The sequence below is a fragment of the Aquarana catesbeiana genome, linkage group LG03, assembly GCF_042186555.1.
Source record: "Aquarana catesbeiana isolate 2022-GZ linkage group LG03, ASM4218655v1, whole genome shotgun sequence".
Lineage (NCBI taxonomy): Eukaryota > Metazoa > Chordata > Amphibia > Anura > Ranidae > Aquarana > Aquarana catesbeiana.
The window spans coordinates 284,972,840-284,991,722 of NC_133326.1; the positions used below are offsets into that span (position 1 = coordinate 284,972,840).

At 40.2% G+C, this 18,883-nt stretch overlaps 1 protein-coding gene across 1 annotated transcript; it reads right to left on the minus strand.

The window, feature by feature from the left end:
• Positions 1-3,423: 3,423 nt before the first annotated feature.
• Positions 3,424-14,154, minus strand: LOC141134529 (pinopsin-like). The gene is made up of 4 exons (XM_073624034.1): positions 13,827-14,154; positions 11,648-11,976; positions 7,032-7,277; positions 3,424-3,558 (listed from the first exon to the last, which is right to left on the minus strand). The coding sequence occupies exons 1-4, from the start codon at positions 14,152-14,154 to the stop codon at positions 3,424-3,426; spliced, it is 1,038 nt and encodes a 345-aa protein (XP_073480135.1).
• Between the last annotated feature and the right edge of the window lie 4,729 nt (positions 14,155-18,883).

Genomic DNA, 18,883 nt, shown 5'->3' on the forward strand with positions numbered 1-18,883 from the left:
TCTCCTCCAAGATTTTCCAAAGGGACAAACACGAAAATTTTTCACATATTATGATACCAGGTCGTACGGATTTTGTTTAATTAGTACGGTTTTCATCCAAAAATACAATACAAATACATTACATCACTTATAAATGTTTATTCTGTTGTACGAGAATTTTCCTACTTTAGTAACCTATTTGTTTTCAATATTAAGACTAGCATCCAAAAAAAAAAAAAGGACGATCATTCGTGATCTCATCGTGTGTACTAGGCTTAAGTTGTAGTGGATATCTCACTAATCAGTCTGGCTCTTGACCCTTTGATAATAGTCACAGTTACCGTAAAGTTATTGTAAAGTCTTGTTTTTTTTCTATTAAAATAACAAACATGTCATACTTACCTGTTCTGTGCAGTGGTTTTGCACAGGGCAGCCTGGATCCTCCTCTTCTTGGGTCTCTGGCTGGGCGCTCCTGACCCCTCCCTCCTGTTGAGTGCCCCCACAGCAAGCAGCTTACTATGGGGGCACCCGAGCCAAGCTGCAGCTCTGTGTGTCCACTCAGACACGTGGCTGTGGTTCGGCCCCGCCCCCTTGCTCTCCTGATTGCCTAACTGAGTTTGATTGACAGCAGCAGGAGCCAATGGCACTCCTGCTGTGTCTCAGCCAATCAGGAGGGAGAGTCCCAGATGGCCAAGGCACTTGTGGACATCGCTGGGAGAGAGAGGCCTCAGGTAAGTATTAGAGAGAGCTGATGGGGGCTGCTACAATAATACCTCCTACCCAGCTCTTCTACGACACTCTTCAGCAACAAGATTCTTTATAGATCCTCCTTCTATCCAGATATCTTTTAGTCCCTAGGCCTGCATATATCCCAAGCTGAGGAATGGCTCAAGCAAAGATCCTTATATGCATAAATCCTCATCAGTCAAAAGTCAAGAAGGTGATGAAAACTCTGGGAATGTGCCTTTATCACCTCTCAAAACCACATCTCTGAACAAAGACCTAAGGGACCGGCTGAATCAGGAAAATATTCGTAGCTTGAGTGCTATCACATGGAGGCTAGGAGCAAGTGGGTAAGCTTAAAATGGTAGGCATTAAGGGCAGAAAAGGGAAGATAAGAATGAGAAACTAGTCAGGCTGGTGTAAATGTACCCATTGTTTTGCTCTGCCTGGGGAAAGCAAAGATTCACAAGTTCTGAGTCTTTGTGTTTCCAAACCATTTATATATTCTTTGCTACTTTTAAATATAATTGATGCTCCTTTTGTTCAGTTATGATCAATTTAAAGCAAACACCTTCTAATATTAAATATCTAAATTGTCTGCTGTGCCCCGTATTGCCCCTTAAAACTTTGTCATCCAGAGCACATAAAATAAGTTATTTAATATTTTTATGAGATTTATATACTGTTGTTTTAGTGTTTAATGTCTTGATGATACATCTAAATTGGTTGCAGTGGGTTTACTGACACTTTGGGGTTGATTTACTAAAGCTGGAGAATGCAAACTCTGGTGCAGCTCTGCATAGAAACCAATCGGCTTCCACGTTTTGTTTTTTTTGTCAAAACTTTATTGAACAAGCTGAAATTAGAAGCTGATTGGCTACCATGCATCAGATTTTGCACACTCTAGTTTAGTGAATCAACCCATTGTGTTGATATGAAGCTAGGCTGTTGGCACCTAAGTACAGTACATGTCTGTTGGGGAGCTGTTTTAAATGAATGTCACCACACAGCACTACACAAACTTTAAGGTATCATTTAAATGACATAGGTGGAGAAGAAAATGAGGAGGAGATTGTGGGGTTATTCTTCAGAAAAGCCATTGTCGTTTACCCTAACTACTACCCATATAGTTGATTCACTTATAGTAATTAAATATTCCCATGAACATAGAGTAAGGTCATCTTTATTTTCTTTTTTCTTATTTTGTGCTAAAGTACTGCATAAATGAGGTGTGTCTAAAAAGTTTGGTGAATGGTATCAGAAAACAAACAAAACAGAAGGTACAAACAAATTACCTTCTTTGGCCTTCAAAATAATCACCATCCTTCATCCAACGCACTTTTGGCAATGTTCATAAAGCTTCTAGTAACAAAGGCCTCTTTAGGAATCGATCGCAGAACCGCTGTCACACATTCATGGATTTCCACCACATCCACAAAACGTGCGCCTTTCATGATGCTCCTCAGGCGGGCAAACAAAAAGAAGTGACAGATCAGGGGAGTAAGGTGGGTGATCGAGAACAGGTACGCTGCGCTGAGCCAAGAATTGGCACACAGGTCTCATCTCCTGGGACAATGGTTGGCAGAAAGGATGGATCCTGATCACACATGGTAATGAAATCTCCAGAGGTTTCCATCCGTTTTGCTTTCTGTTCGTCTGTCAGCCTGTGTGGCACAAACCTTGAACAGATCTTCCCAAATCTTTGCGGACGATGGTGCACACCGTGTCCTTGCTAAAGTCAGTCGCCAATCTCATGCCAGCATTTGTCACACGCGCTCGATCATGTCTGGGGTTCTGCTTGTCGATGGTCGAACTGAACCAGGTTCTTTCTTAGTTGTTTTCTTCCTGTCATGAAAGCGTTTGAACGAGTCGTAAACACATTTTCTGCTCACGGCTTCTGTCCCGTACACTTGCACCAACATTTCATGCGTCTCCGCCGTTTTTTCCCAGTTTGGAAAAGAACTTGATGATCACTCGTTGCTCCATTGCACTGTGACCCTACCTCTCACACTGACTGCCCGCAGTGGGTTTTCCCTGACACTCACGTGTACTCCACGCTAGGTGGCACTTCTCAACGTGTCTCTGGATAGCCATGTACATGTGTGCGCATCTGGCCCATGTTGGCGTTGAGCTATCGGACCAAACTTTTTAGACACACCTCGTATATATGCCGGCACAAATTGTTGTTTTTTATTGTTTAATGATAATGAAATGACTGTTTTTGACCTCACAAGGCAGCCTTATATTTTTGTCACTTTTTTCAAGGCTGTCCTAAAGGTACCCAAAGATATGAGAATATATGAGCATCTCCTTACAAAATTTCTGTTGAACATATTTAGTCTTTTTTTGTAAAGGAAAACACTTTTCCCTGCATTGTTGTATGAAAGTATTCATGCAACAAGAACTTTATCCCACAACACCTGTCTTCATGACAAGGCAGACCATATCAGTATCAATTATTAAATGGCATAAAATAAATAATATAATAATGTGGCAGAAGGTTTGCTTTAAAGTTGTTTTTTTTATTTAAAAAACTAATAAAAAATTGATATAGGGCCTAATGTAGCAACATCATTTTACAAAAACTGAAGTTAATTCCCCACAGACACCAAACAGATTAACAGATTCAAGTTTATTGTGACTGGGGGTATAACTCTAGTTCTTAAATCAACACAAGGATTGTGTCAGACCCAAATGTTTTTAAATGCAGTCTTGCAGTAACTAGGCTGGAGTCACTTGATTGGTTTTGGTAGCTGCTTGGATTTCAGCTGGAACAATCATAGATGCACTGTCCTCCTCTGGTGCAGATAGGTCAATGTGGCCACATGTCAAACACTGAACAGCGCAATGGCGGAACTGAAAGAAAGTAAAGGGAAATAATAAATAAACATTGTCATTGTTATGTTGCCTATGACTGCTTATCATGATGACTGCTTTCAAAACTCTCTCAGATCATTTTGAATGATTGCTTTCCATTTTACCTCATTTTCTGTCAACAATACATATAACTATCAACCACTTGTGGTGATTATCATAATCTGACCATTACATACAGTAAATATAACTCTAACGCCTTTGGGCAGCTAAATGGCTAGCATTCTTGCCAAGTACTGTATTAGTTTATTTTTGACCAGAGAAACAATCTATACATTTTTTTGCATTTATTTCCTCCTATAACATAAAAAATATACAGGTAGAATAATAAGCTTTTTACCCAAACATGTCTGATTAGAGTAGGAAATATAGACAGTGAACTCTCTTGGAAGCAGTTGGTGCTATACAAATAAATTAATTTTAAACAATTAATTAAAGTGAATGTCTTGCTATTTTGTACATGTTTACTTGTTTATTTTTTATAGTCAAAATGAAAACATATTCTTTAATCATTTTTTGTGAGGTACATACTGTATGAAATATAGTATGCATATGTATTGCTTTATTTTTCTGAGCCAGCAGGAGGAGCATTAAGTTCAGTTCACATTTTCCAGACCCTCAATTTACTGTAAAGCCTTTTGTTTACAGAACTCAATAGCTCAAGCTGAAATTTACATACACAAATGAATGGCTTCTTCCTGCAAATCATCCCTTATGAGAGGGCTCAGTTTGAAGTTTCAGACAGACAATCAGACTGAGATGACAAAACATGTTGAGTGTAAGGAGTGAAATCGTTTTGCACTCCGGAGAGGAAGATTTGTAATGAAGAAATTCTTAATTGTTATACTTGATATGATTTCTAAGCAGTTTATTCTACATAATTATATAATCTATAAGCTCAACAAAATATCATTGCTACTCTTACTCTTTCTGCCTGAGATTCAAATAAACCATCAAACTGGTTGCTGTGGGCAACTTAAAATCTTTTAATGCTGTAAATAAAAAACACTGTTCACAAAAAATCTTACAATCCGGCATAAAACTATTTGTAAAATGTTATCTTATAAAATTGCTTCTCAGTTACATTATTTGGAGAATATGCATTTGTTCTATCTCTCATGTATCTGCATTGTATTAGATTGTACTCAATGGTTATTTTATTAAAGCTGAACATCAGGGAGAAAAATCTCTTTTAGTGGTACTCCCTCTGCACTGCAAGAGTTAAATGCTTGTTTATGCCTTGGGTACAAGTAAATGGTACTTACCTTGTCCCCCGCTCCCTCAGCAGCCAGCGCTCTGTACTGTGTATGGTGCCTCGGCTTCCTTGTGGCTTATAGTCGTGCATTGTACTTGATGACATCAAGGCACCTGTGTATTTAGCATGTCAGCTAATAACAGCAAAGTAAGGCTACAAGGGGCAATGTGAGGCTACAAGGGGCAATGTGAGACTACAAAGGGCAAATGATCCATAAAACTGAACATATGAAGTTTGTAAAAATCATACCCTGGTTTGATGAGTTTTCATTTCTGTGTTGTTGGTGATATGGTCAGAGTTTGGTGTGAATTATTCCATAGATATAGGTCTTGCAAAGATGTGAGGAAAAAACTCCCTACCTGCCCTAGATTCAAGTACCCAGTAAAGAGGCCACAGGATGCTTATTATAAAACAGACAGTACCGTCAGGGACTTCTCCATCATCTGCTTATGCCAATATACAGCCAGGTCCATAAATATTGGGACATCAACACAATTCTAATCTTTTTGGCTCTAAACACCGCTACAATGGATTTGAAATGAAACGAACAAGATGTGCTTTAACTGCAGACTTTCAGCTTTAATTTGAAGGTATTTGCATCCAAATCAGGTGAGCGGTGTAGGAATTACAACAGTTTATATATGTGCCTCCCACTTTTTAAGGGACCAAACGTAATGGGACAATTGGCTGCTCAGCTGTTCCATGGTCAGGTGTGTGTTATTCCCTCATTATCCCATTTACAAGGAGCAGATAAAAGGTCCAGAGTTCATTTCAAGTGTGCTATTTGCATTTGGAATCTGTTGCTGTCAACTCTCAATATGAAATCCAAAGAGCTGTCATTATCAGTGAAGCAAACCATCATTAGGCTGAAAAAACAAAACAAACCCATCAGAGAAATAGCAAAAACATTAGCTGTGGCCAAATCAACTGTTTGGAACATCCTTAAAAAGAAAGAATGCACTGGTGAGCTCAGCAACACCAAAAGACCCAAAAGACCACAGAAAACAACTGTGGTGGATGACCGAAGAATTCTTTCCCTGGTGAAGAAAACACCCTTCACAACAGTTGGCCAGATCAAGAGCACTCTCCAGAAGGTAGGTGTATGTGTGTCAATGTCAACAATCAAGAGTAGACTTCACCAGAGTGAATACAGAGGGTTCACCACAACATGTAAACCATTGGTGAGCCTCAAAAACAGGAAGGCCAGATTAGAGTTTGCCAAACAACATCTAAAAAAGCCTTCACAGTTCTGGAACAACATCCTATGGAAAGATGAGACCAAGATCAACTTGTACCAGAGTGATGGGAAGATAAGAGTATGGAGAAGGAAAGGAACTACTCATGATCCAAAGCATACCACCTCATCAGTGAAGCATGGTGGTGGTAGGGTCATGGCGTGGGCATGTATGGCTGCCAATGGAACTGGTTTTCTTGTATTTATTGATGATGTGACTGCTGACAAAAGCAGCAGGATGAATTCTAAAGTGTTTCGGGCAATATTATCTGCTCATATTCAGCAAAATGCTTCAGAACTCATTGGACGGCGATTCACAGTGAAGATAGACAATGACCCGAAGCATACTGCGAAAGCAACCAAAGAGTTTTTTAAGGGAAAGAAGTGGAATGTTATGCAGTGGTCAAGTCAATCACCTGACCTGAATCCGATTTAGCATGCATTTCACTTGCTGAAGACAAAAATGAAGGGAAAATGCCCAAAGAACAAGCAGAAACTAAAGACGGTTGCAGTAGAGGCCTGGCAGAGCATCACCAGGGATGAAACCCAGTGTCTGGTGATGTCTATGCATTCCAGACTTCAGGCTGTAATTGACTGCAAAGGATTTGCAACCAAGTATTAAAAAGTGAAAGTTTCATGGATGATTGTTAATCTGTCCCATTACTTTTGGTCCCTTAAAAAGTGGGAGGCACATATACAAACTGTTGTAATTCCTACACCGTTCACCTGATTTGGATGTAAATACCCTCAAATTAAAGCTGAAAGTCTGCAATTAAAGCACATTTTGTTTGTTTCATTACAAATCCATTGTGGTGGTGTATAGAGCCAAAAAGATTATAATTGTGTTGATGTCCCAATATTTATGGACCTGACTGTAGCTCAACATTATCATACTTGAGGAAAAAAGAAAATATTACTGCACTTCGATGAGCTTAGATCTATGTAAGCACAGTATCAAATACTTACCTGTTTATTTAAAAATATGTAGATAATTGGGTTGTAGACAGGACTGGTCTTGGCAAAGTATGTAGGCAGAGTTGCAGCAAGAGGAGGAATGTAGAGTGTTGGATTAATGACGACAATAAGAGCAAAAACGGTGTATGGAAGCCAGCAGACCAGAAAAGCAATAACCATAAACAACACCATAACCACAACCCGGAGCTCTTCTTCTTTGTTAGTCCTTCCTCCCTGCTCCTCAATTTTCCTGTTGAGCTTAAGTACAAATGCAATAAAAAATACATAAGAGATTCAAATTCAGACTTCCACTGAAACAGTCAAAATGCTTTATTAAAAACATCATACATGCCTTACAGGATTTTCCTATAGGGCTCAGTCATTTATAGTTATGTCACTTTGGAATAGATTGGTGGCTTTTTTAACTGCAAAAAAATATAATGCAAAACTCAACAGTCCAGATGAAATCTGTCATCGTCATAAATGCCTGACTTCATCCAAAATGCCATATTTTATATGTAGAATAAAGGGTTGTTGTATTTACCGCTCTGGAAATATTAATCTCACTTCCTGCTAGGTCAGGGAAAATGTCTTCAATGGTCATGTTGGCAAAAATCAAAACACATTTCAGTTAAAGTGTTACTAAACCCACATGATAAAAAAAACTATCAATAAATGGTATATTACATGCTGTTTATACTCACTCAGTCACAATGAGATCAGTTTTCTGTATTCTGCAAAAAACCTGGTTGATCATGCTGTTCTATATCTCCACCTTCTGTCCATGTCCCCAGTTCAGCTAGGGTTTTTGTAGCTGTAGTGGCAACTCTGCACATGCTCAGTTTTCAGTGAGTTTCTATGCTGAGCATTTCCTCCCTATCACATCTGAGCAGCCCATGTGACTATAGAGTCACACATGTGGGCGTATACACTGTGATAAATGACAGCCCACTCCCTCTCTCCCCCATGCGCACTAACCAGCTAAACACAATGGGGGCGGGATGTTACACCTTGATTTACCTTTCTCTTGTTCTAAGACACAGGCTGGAGGGGCGTGACACAGCCTGTGACTGGCAGAAATTCACCCACGCCATAATATTTCCACAAAATAATAAATATTTAATTTCAAATATACTGTAAAACAGTTTATTGATATTATTTATTCATTTTACTCTGTATTTCAAAGGCTTTTTATATTTTGTATTTTGAAAATGTGACCAGCAGCAGAGGACTAGAAGCTCCTCCTGCTTATGTTTCCCTACAGACAGGCTGGGAAGGAGCTGGGTCATGTGACAGTTGTATATCAAATAGGAAAAAAGGTACTTAGATGTTTTTTTTATTATTAAAATAATTACAGCGCCATCATCCATATACAGAAATAGAAGGGATAATGAATGTAGCCAATTCCCGGGCCTCTCCAGGCCTAATGGTGATCTCCAGAGTTAGGGACAGCTGACATCCTTCTGTGTAGAGTGGGTTACGAGGCAAAGTGGGTGCAATGTAAGGTAGATCATTGGGCACCAGACACTTTTTGAATGCAAAGAGATTTATTTTCTCTTAAACAGAACTGTGGGAGAGAGGGTTTAGGGAAAGGCACCCAGCCTGACACCACGTCTGCATGTGTAGACACACTGTCTCCTATGGCAACAATCTTGAACAGTTTCTAACACAAGTTTGTAATGAACTCTTTCACTTTCTCCACAATCTCCTTTTTAGATCTTCACTCAACAGCTCCAAGTCTATCACTTAAGACTCGCTGATCCACTGCCACTGGATCTCCTGAGCTCTTCCAATCTTCTCACTGAGTATATTCCTCAAGCGTCACCTCCGCATCCCTGCTGGGTCCCTAGCTTGGCACTCACAGATACCTCAAGTGTCACCCCACTGGCCTGCTCAGTCCCTGGCTTGGCACACAAGACTGCTCTACAAGCATCACCTCCGCTGTCTGGGTCCCTGGCTTGACACCTGCTGAAGTTTCCCAATTCTTCACCGTCCCTGGTTGGTGAGGACATTGTGCCGGTACTTGCTTCAGCTACTCACGGTGGTCCCTGGCATTAAGGTGAATGGCCCTTTAGTGGCGACAGCTTCCCCTCCATGACAGGTTCTCCGACCTGCAGAACCATACATTTTGGTTGGACTGCAAGTCGCAGTCCCAACCCTGGCATGCTCTCTTACTTCTGGATAGGCCCTCAGACAGCCTAGCAGCCTGATGTCCCTGGGATAGGCCTCAGGCTCTGGCCTAGCAGTCCGGGACAATACAACACACGTCCACCCAGGTAGCCGTCCTGGTGGCACAAAACCCCGATCACCTGACATCACCCAAATAAAAAGGCTTTCCCAGCAGGCCAGGGGACCCAAGAAAATCCCTGCCCATTGGCTGAGACACCCCATCTATTTCTAATCTGTCCTTACAATGCCCTTGTCTTATCTAATGCCACCAGAGACCCAGCCATCTAGTGACAGAAGAGAGCCTTCTATGAGGAGGTGAGTTGCCATCTAGATAAAGGAAGGCCCGTAGACGTGGTGTATCTGGATTTTGCAAAAGCATTTGACACAGTTCCCCATAAATGTTTACTGTACAAAATAAGGTCCGTTGGCATGGACCATAGGGTGAGTACATGGATTGAAAACTGGCTACAAGGGCGAGTTCAGAGGGTGGTGATAAATGGGGAGTACTTGTAATGGTCAGGGGTAGGTAGTGGGGTTCCCCAGGGTTCTGTGCTGGGACCAATCCTATTTAATTTGTTCATAAACGACCTGGAGGATGGGATAAACAGCTCTATCTCTGTATTTGCAGACGACACTAAGCTAAGCAGGGCAATAACTTCTCAGCAGGATGTGGAAACCTTGCAAAAAGACCTGAACAAATTAATGGGGTGGGCAACTACATGGCAGATGAGGTTCAATGTAGAAAAATGTAAAATAATGCATTTGGGTGGCAAAAATATGAATGCAATATATACACTGGGGGGAGAACCTCTGGGGGAATCTAGGATGGAAAAGGACCTGGGGGTCCTAGTAGATGATAGGCTCAGCAATGGCATGCAATGCCAAGCTGCTGCTAACAAAGCAAACAGAATATTGGCATGCATTAAAAAGGGGATCAACTCCAGAGATAAAACGATAATTCTCCCACTCTACAAGACTCTGGTCTGGCCGCACCTAGAGTATGCTGTCCAGTTCTGGGCACCAGTCCTCAGAAAGGATGTACTGGAAATGGAGCAAGTACAAAGAAGGGCAACAAAACTAATAAAGGGTCTGGAGGATCTTAGTTATGAGGAAAGGTTGCGAGCACTGAACTTATTCTCTCTGGAGAAGAGACGCTTGAGAGGGGATATGATTTCAATATACAAATACCGTACTGGTTACCCTACAATAGAAATAAAACTTTTTCGCAGAAGAGAGTTTACCAAGACTCGTGGCCACTCATTAAAATTAGAAGAAAAGAGGTTTAACCTTAAACTACGTAGAGGGTTCTTTACTGTAAGAGCAGTAAGGATGTGGAATTCCCTTCCACAGGCGATGGTCACAGCGGGAGCATCGATAGCTTCAAGAAACTATTAGATAAGCACCTGAATGACCGCAACATACAGGGATATACAATGTAATACTGACACATAATCACACATAGGTTGGACTTGATGGACTTGTGTCTTTTTTCAACCTTGCCTACTATGTAACTATGTAAATATATATATATATATATATATATATATATATATATATATATATATGCAATGTATCTTTGATATACACTATGCATACACACACATTTCTGTATGTTTTATGCCCTTAAAAAAGCACAGGAAAAAAATATTGACAGAAATTCTGACAGAAATGAACTCAGCTCATATTCTCTATTATGGGCTGACAGCACAGTGGAATTGATTTACTAAATTAAAAAAAGTCAGTTTACTTTGCAAGGGAAGCTGCACTTTGTAAGTGAAATTTCCCCAGAGCTTAGCGAATGAGGTGATACTCTGCTGACTTCCATCATCCACTCATGTGCAAGAAAAATACATTTTGTCTTATTTTTCTTGTATGTGATTAGGTATTCTTTGCATTCACTAAGCTCTGGGGATAAGTGCCTTGCAAAGTGCAATTTACTTTGCAAAGTGAACAGTCTATTTTCCATTACTAAATCAACCCCCGTGCCTCTGCTGCAATGAAATCCCCAAAATGTTGTCAGCACTGCTCAGTTTTCTTCTGCTGAACTGCAGAACATGCTCCCCTTATTTTCATAATATAAGACTACAACAAAGTGGGGGGTTCTGAAACCCACAAGGGAGAATAGAACAGGGCTATTAGGTGAGAACCTCACTGGATTTCTGGCCAGAAGAACATATATTTTTCTGTACTTCCATGGATAGAACATCAGGAAGCTTTAGATGCGCATCAGCAAAGTTAGTAGGTCATGCAGGGGTTGATTTACTAATGGCAAATAGACTGTTTACTTTGCAAGGGAGATGCATTTCAGGTATTTTCTATTTTTTTAAAAAATTGAAGGGCAGGAAGGGGCTCTAAGAAGGTTGACAGTACTATATACCCTTTTTGATATATGTAATTGCTGTGTGCTGGCTTTAATTAAAAGCAAAATGTTATCAATAGAACATGGTGATGAAATTTACCTTATGCAGCGAACGGAGAATGCTTCCATATGAGAATCCAATAATGACAACAGGAATAATGAAGCATGTCAGAAAGTATGTAATCAGGTAGCTATAGTTACTCCAGGATCTCTCTTCCCAACCAATGGAGCAAGAGGTTTGAACACCTTCAGGACCATAGGAACTCCAACCAAATAGAGGTGCTATTGCCCAGATCAGACAGAACAGCCAAATAAACGCTAGTCCTTGGTAACCTCTTTGTGGGCTCAGCTTCAGAGCTCCAACTGGCTCACACACTACATTGTATCTCTCATAGGCTAAGATAGTCAGAGACCAAAGTGATACAATTCCTGCAGAAGAAGAGAAATATATCAAATAAATAACTCCTCTAGTTTGATGCACGCCTGTTAGATAAATAGTAGAAAATCTGTTACTGGCAAGGATAAACAATACATTACAATTTTATGTTGTTTAATTTCATTTATAGAAAGTAAAAAACATGTTTACATAAAACAATACTCTTGTTTTTTTGTTTTTTGTTTTTGTTTTTGTTTACAAACTTTTATTAGGTACAAAAAAAAATTGGTGCAAAAAGTTGTTTACATATGCCATGAATATATAATAAAAACAATACCAATATGGAATATTCTCATACTGTATACAATACTTGAGAGAAATTCTTAGTAAAGGTTGATTAGCACGTTAGCTATAATATCGTTAAATATTATCTTTATTATCTTTTATGAAAGGTATCACTGTTCTGAATTGAAGAAGTGATTGGAGTGATTAAACCATGGGTTCCATTTTTTTTATCATATTAATGATATGTATTGTGTACTGTGTGAAATATTTTTTCCATAAGATTTATATTGTTAATTCTAGTTTTCAAATGTGTTAGAGGTACTGATGGTGATTTTCAATGGTATGCAATCACTCTTGTTTTTTTATATTGTGAACTTACCATTTTGTTAAAGAAAATGTATCTATTGTAATTTGCAAATTCACCACAAGAGGGAGCAGACTCAAAACTGTGGCTAATAGTGTGCATTAAATGAATGCACAGGTCTGCTTTGTCAGGGACGGTGAAATTATAGTGTTTGTCTATTAAAATGGCATTCAAATATAGACATGATTCAAGCTTATAGAAAATAATTTAAATGAATGTGTTGAGTTTTTTTCACTTTACTTTAGTTTTACCCCACTTTGTACAATAAAATGATCATTGTACATCCAAATGCCATACCTAGTGAAAACATTCTACATAACTTCAATTATGTTTAATCATCGTCTTTTATTTGTATTGGTGTTTTTCTTTTTATACTGTAAATGTGTCTTAACTGATCATGTGTTGTAAAAAAATATATATTGTAATATGAAATCTTGATATGGGTTCATTGAAATGCATAAACGATAAAGTATTTTATATTGCTGAAATGTTTCCTGCATGTAAGGGAAGCTTCAACCCCCACATTGTTTAGAACCAAAAGTACGTCATTGAAAACTAGTAATGATGAACTAAATGTAGATTAAAACATAATGAAATATATCTAACGCCAACATATTTTTTTTTTGTTGTGGATAGAGTTGTAGAGAATGGTTAAATCTGTGACTTTTTTTTTTTCATTTGTGTTCCATTGCAGAGATTTCCTTTTACTTTTTGTCCTGTAGACAAAACATGAAGCAAGAGGAAATCTCTCAAGTGCAGGAAATTGCTTAGAAAGTTGTCTCTGCAACAAGTTGGAGGACTTTTCCTGTATAACTGTTCTGGTGACAACTCAAAATGTTAGATTTGGCCTCGCTTTTAGTCCCATCAGGACAAATAGGGAAGGTGAACCTTCTCAATGGGACACAGACACCAGACAGCAATACAATTTTATAGGTTTACTAAGCCTTAAAGCCCCATTTTAATAATAAAAAAATGCTTTAGATACATTTTAAGTTGTGCACAAATGTAGTTATGTTTTATACAAAATATCTAATAATACCACATAATAATAATAATACATAATAATAATAATAAAAATATTATTAATAATAATAATAATAATAATAGATTTCGCTTATATCTAATAATAACACATAATAATAATAATAATAATAATAATAATAATAATAATAATAGATTTAGCTTATATCTAATAATAACACATAATAATAATAATACATTTTGCTTAATGTTATAGTAAGAAAGAAATCTTACCAAAATAGTTGACAGCAAAGCCCTGGAAGATACAGAATGTTTCGCCCAGGTAAAAATAGCCATGATAATTGGTACTAATCACTATGGTTGTCCCACACAGTGTCATTAAAAGATCAGAAAATGAGAGGTTGAGGATAAAAATATTGATAGGATTGCGGAGTTGAGGATATTTCATAGTCACCAAAATGACCAACAAATTATTGAAAATTGAAAAGGCAGCATTTATAAACATAAGAAACGCCAAGATGCTATAGCCAGATCTGGGGAATATAGTGGGCTTGGTAGTAAAATTCTCGCTGATCTCAGTTGTAGGTATAGCAGTTTCCATACTGATACAGTACAAGCTTGCTCTCTTTCAATGGCTGCTGGCTCACTATCCTCTGTAATATAGCAACAAATATTCTTGTCTCTTGGCTGTCTTGTTTCAATCTGTAAACCTGCTTTTACATATATTATTTTGTGAAGGATAAGGGATAAATACATCTTTTAATTAAAGTAGCATCTGTTCCTATAAGCTTGCCGTTATATATACACAATTTAATAGAATGGAGACTCTTAATCGGATTATTTTCATCTGAGCAGGTGACTAATTTAACCACAGTGATATTTTATTTTTTATTTTAACATCCATAAACGTATTCCATAGCAAATATTTTATAATGCTGTTCTGAAAAATGTGCTTGCCTTATTGTATAAAGATGGTATAAGATATTTAAGGTTCACCTTAGGATGTCAATTCCTTTCTATGATCCCATTGTATCTACACTATATGGCCAAAAGACATGTGGACAGCTAGACATCCCTCTAAATTATTGCTCTTAGGTGCACAAAGTCAGAACCATAAAAACATGATTTGACAGGTGGTCTGCACAGAGTCTTGACCCCAACCCTATTCAACACCTTTGGGGTGAATTGGAACTTGGTTTGCAATCCAGGCCCCCTTGTCCAATATCAGTGCCTGAACTCCGAAATGTTCTTTTGCCTGATTTGGCACACATTTCCACAGACACACTACAAAATCTCGCGTAAAATCTTCCTAGAAGTGTAGAGGCTGGTATAGTTGCAAACAGGGGCCAGCTCCATAATATTGCCCAAGGCATTACAATGGGATATCCAACAAGCTCATATAGGTGAGGTGACAAAATGTTCATGAACTTGCCATATAGTATATTTGCCTTTCATTCCTTTCAGGAAACGTGCACTGCACCTTTATTTTTCTCCTGAAAATGCTGGTTCTCTGGATATAATGCTTATCCAATGTCTTCAGGCAAGGGCATAGCTTGAAGCTTTTGTGCCCCGATGCAAAAAGTTAACCAGCCCCCCCCCCCCCCCACTACCCCACCATTCACCAAGATACTCCCACCTGTGGGCTAAGAAACTCCAAGTGGCTAAAGAGTTATCTCAGATCTTTATTTACAGAGGGCAATTCAAAAGATTTTGGAGAAACTGTCCACATTTTGACATACCTCTCCAGTTCTTTTGAGATCTACCTAAACAACATGAAAGAAATTAAAGATAACTGGGGTTCAGCGCCCTTTTAAAAAAAAAAAATAATAAACTAGCACTCTAAATAACTAAAGAGTAGGGAAAACTTAGAAAAATATAATAAGACAAATGTCACTGTAAAAATATAAACTTAAACTACCATGGACAGTGTTCGTCAGGTATGGCAGTAGATGGTTGGTGCCAGTAAAGCAGTGGACATGTCAGTTGGGTAGAGGTTGGTGGCAGTATGGCAGTTGGTGCTAGTAGGGCAGTAGATGGTGTCAGTCAGTAGAGCAGTGGATGGTGTATGTACGGCAGTGGACTTTGTCAGTAGGGCAGAGGATGGTGTCAGATTTATTTATTTTTATTTTATTTATTTTTTTATTTGTTACAATGTTATTTTTTATTATTATTTACAATTTTTTTAGCAGCCCTGTTGGGGTACTTTGAAATATCAGGGGGTCTTAACAGACCTCTGATGTCTCTATTTTGAGACTGAAAAAGGGGATTAAGGACACAGTCCTCAATCTGTATCTTGACTACACAGGAAGAAAAATAGCAGGAAGACCTTGGTGCAGTCTCCATGTTCATTCAAAAACTGAAGCATAGTAACAGTTTACTATGCTTCAGTTATGAATGAACGCAATGAGTAATCATGAGTGATTTGAAAAAAATCATTGCTCCTGGCTGAACAGTAATTAAAAATAAATAAATAAATAAACTGTACATGTAACCTAGGGCAATACACCCCATGCCCTCCATTTTTTTGACACCCCAGCCTCTTAGTCTAGAAAATAGACATTTTTGATATGTAAGTTATGGCTTCCACTCAATGGGGTTCAGGTTTGACATCTGAACTTTTTTGAGGTTCGCTAAACCCAACTCGAACTGAACCCAGGGTGGTTCAGCTTATTCCTAGCAGTTTTTACTTTTCATGTTATTTCCCCCTTTTTACCTGGTAATCCTTCCAGTAACAAGTATGTTAAAAAAGGAAGTATAACAAGTTTTAGGGCAACAATGCTCACTCACTGTACTGTATCTATGAAGGAGCATAGTTGTCACCCTAGGTCAGGACTGCAAATCACCTCCCCCTCTTCTCTTCACTATAACATAGGGGGAGGTGTTTTGTAGTGTACGTAGCTAGCTGGGGGCAATGTAACTGATAAGATTGCAGCACAGGATGTCAAAACCAGTCAAGATTTCAGGCAGAATAAACTGTCATTTTTTTGCATTTATTAAACAGATATAGCAAAACACTTTCAAGGGCATATTTAACAGACCAAAAGGGAGCAAAACGGTCCATTGTTAGGGTTTACACATTAAGTTTCCTCAACTGTTTTACAGATATGTTGTACACAGGGCTTTTTTTCAGCGGGAACGTGGGGGAACGCAGTGCCGGCACCTCCAGCACTGAATGTATGTAATAGCATGGGGTGTAGGGTATGCTGGAGGGTCTATTGATGTGTGCTTCTGGGGGATCTATTGTCACTTCCGGGGATCTGATTTTGTGTGAGGGTCTATTGTTGCTGATGGGGAATCTATTGTTGCTGGGGGGTCTTATGTTGCTGGAAGGGATCTACTGTTGAGGGAGAGGTCTATTTTTACTGGCTGCTGGATAATCTATTGATGCTGGCTGCTGGAAGATCTGTTGTTGCTGCTGGGGGGGAGGTCTGAAGTTGCTTGGGTGGATATTTTGTTACTGGGTGTGATATTTTGTTGTGGGTAGTTTACTGTTGCTGCAGGCAATCTATGGTTGTTGGGATGGAGTCCATTGTTGCTGGGGGAGACTATTGTTGTGTGGGGGGGATCTATTGCTGGGATTCTATTGTTACTGACTGCAGGGGATCTATTTTACTGCTTTTCTTTTTATCATCAACATGTCCCATATAAATGATTTAGCACCACAAAACGATACTTGGTTCTGTATTCTCTAAAAGGGGCTGTACTGGTAGGTGGTTAGGGGGTGGAATCAAGAGACGGTGGTCAGAGGTGGGTAGGGGGCAGAGACAAGGGGTGACTCAGACGGGGGGAGTTCCTGTACCTATTCTCCGAGAAAAAAAAACCCTGGTTGTACAACCCTATGCCATTTATTTAGATTTGGTTTATTAGTAAAATTAGCAATCATTAACTATACTCCTACTACTGTATTGTAAAAAATAAAAAAAAGGCATGGAGAATGCCTATTCGTGGAATGTGTTTTATAAACGTCACTTCAGAAATAGCCATTGATTGGGTGGCAAGTGCATCCGTTAATGTCTGTGAACTAACCCATTCCCAGATGACTTTGTTTACAGACACTGTGTACAGAGTTGATCTGAGTGGCTCTGTAGTACATGGTCCCTGTGGTTATCACAGTGATCACATGATGTAAGCAGCGTACAGTACAGCCCACAGCAAAAAAGAAAAAGGAAGAATAAGTGCAGGGCTAGCATGATAAAGGTTTACAGGGGACTCCGGTAAGCCAGGGGTTAACTCTCCCAGTAAGTATAAGGAGGTCATTGGTCAGCCAGCGGGGGGGGGGGGCGTGTCCGCAGGGGTCAGTCTTCAGGATATACAAGGAGACGGATATCGGGGGGGGGGGGGGGTCAGACACGAGGAGGAGAAGATTTTGTAAGCAGCATCGCTCCCTCTATACGCCGCTGGATTGACATGTCTGATCTGAGGACTCTGCAGGAGCAGCTCTGCTCCATGGCAGAGTCAATGGGGACAGACTGACTACAGTCTCAGGTAGCTACCATGCAGGGAGCCTCCTCCTCAGCTCCGGTTGCTTCCCCTGTGAGACACGCTCTGCCTGCAGGCCCCCCGGAGCGCTTCAGCTTTTCACCCCCCTCTCCTGTGCAGAGACAGTCAGGGAGCCCAGCCATGGACCCTCCAGCCCAGCCGGCTCAGCTCCAGTGCGAGCGCAGGGAGGAATCCCTGTTGTGGGTGGAGCTCCGTGGGACAGGGGCGGAGCCCCACAGGACTGGGGCAGAGCCCCACAGGATGGGGGCAGAGCCCAGCGTTGTCCCTAGTCCCTGTACACAGGAGATCTCAGGGGGATACGGCTGCCTTCCAGGTGGATGCCATGGTGGGAGTGGCAGCTGGGCGTGGGAGGATTCGTCATGCAAGTGCTGGCCAGTCGGGCAGAGCAGGAGCCGGTCTACACAACAGGGCCCCTCATACCAGCGAAGGGGTGAAGAAGAGCTACGCTGCGACAGCCAGGCACACAAGTCCTACGGGGCAGTGGCGCAGGAGGGACAGTGGGCAGCCTGGGCCCTCTGCGGATGGCACATCCGTGCCAGACCCTCAGCTGCAAGACGATCCCCTGGATTCCTCGCAATCCGAGGGCAAGCTTTCCGGCTCTGAAGACGGGGTCGTTCCACTGCGATTGGGACGGGGGATTCCGGATCTGCGGCTGTGGGATCGGGTCCTGGTAAACCTGGTAAGTCCATGTCTAATTCCATATCTTCTTTACAGCTTCCTTTGTCTTCTATGTCAGGGGTTAGGGTGGGTCCGGTCCTCGGGGTTGGTAAGGGTACCCTTACGGCTACAGGTTTCTTAATCCTTTGCTCCCTTTCTCAGATCCCTCATGT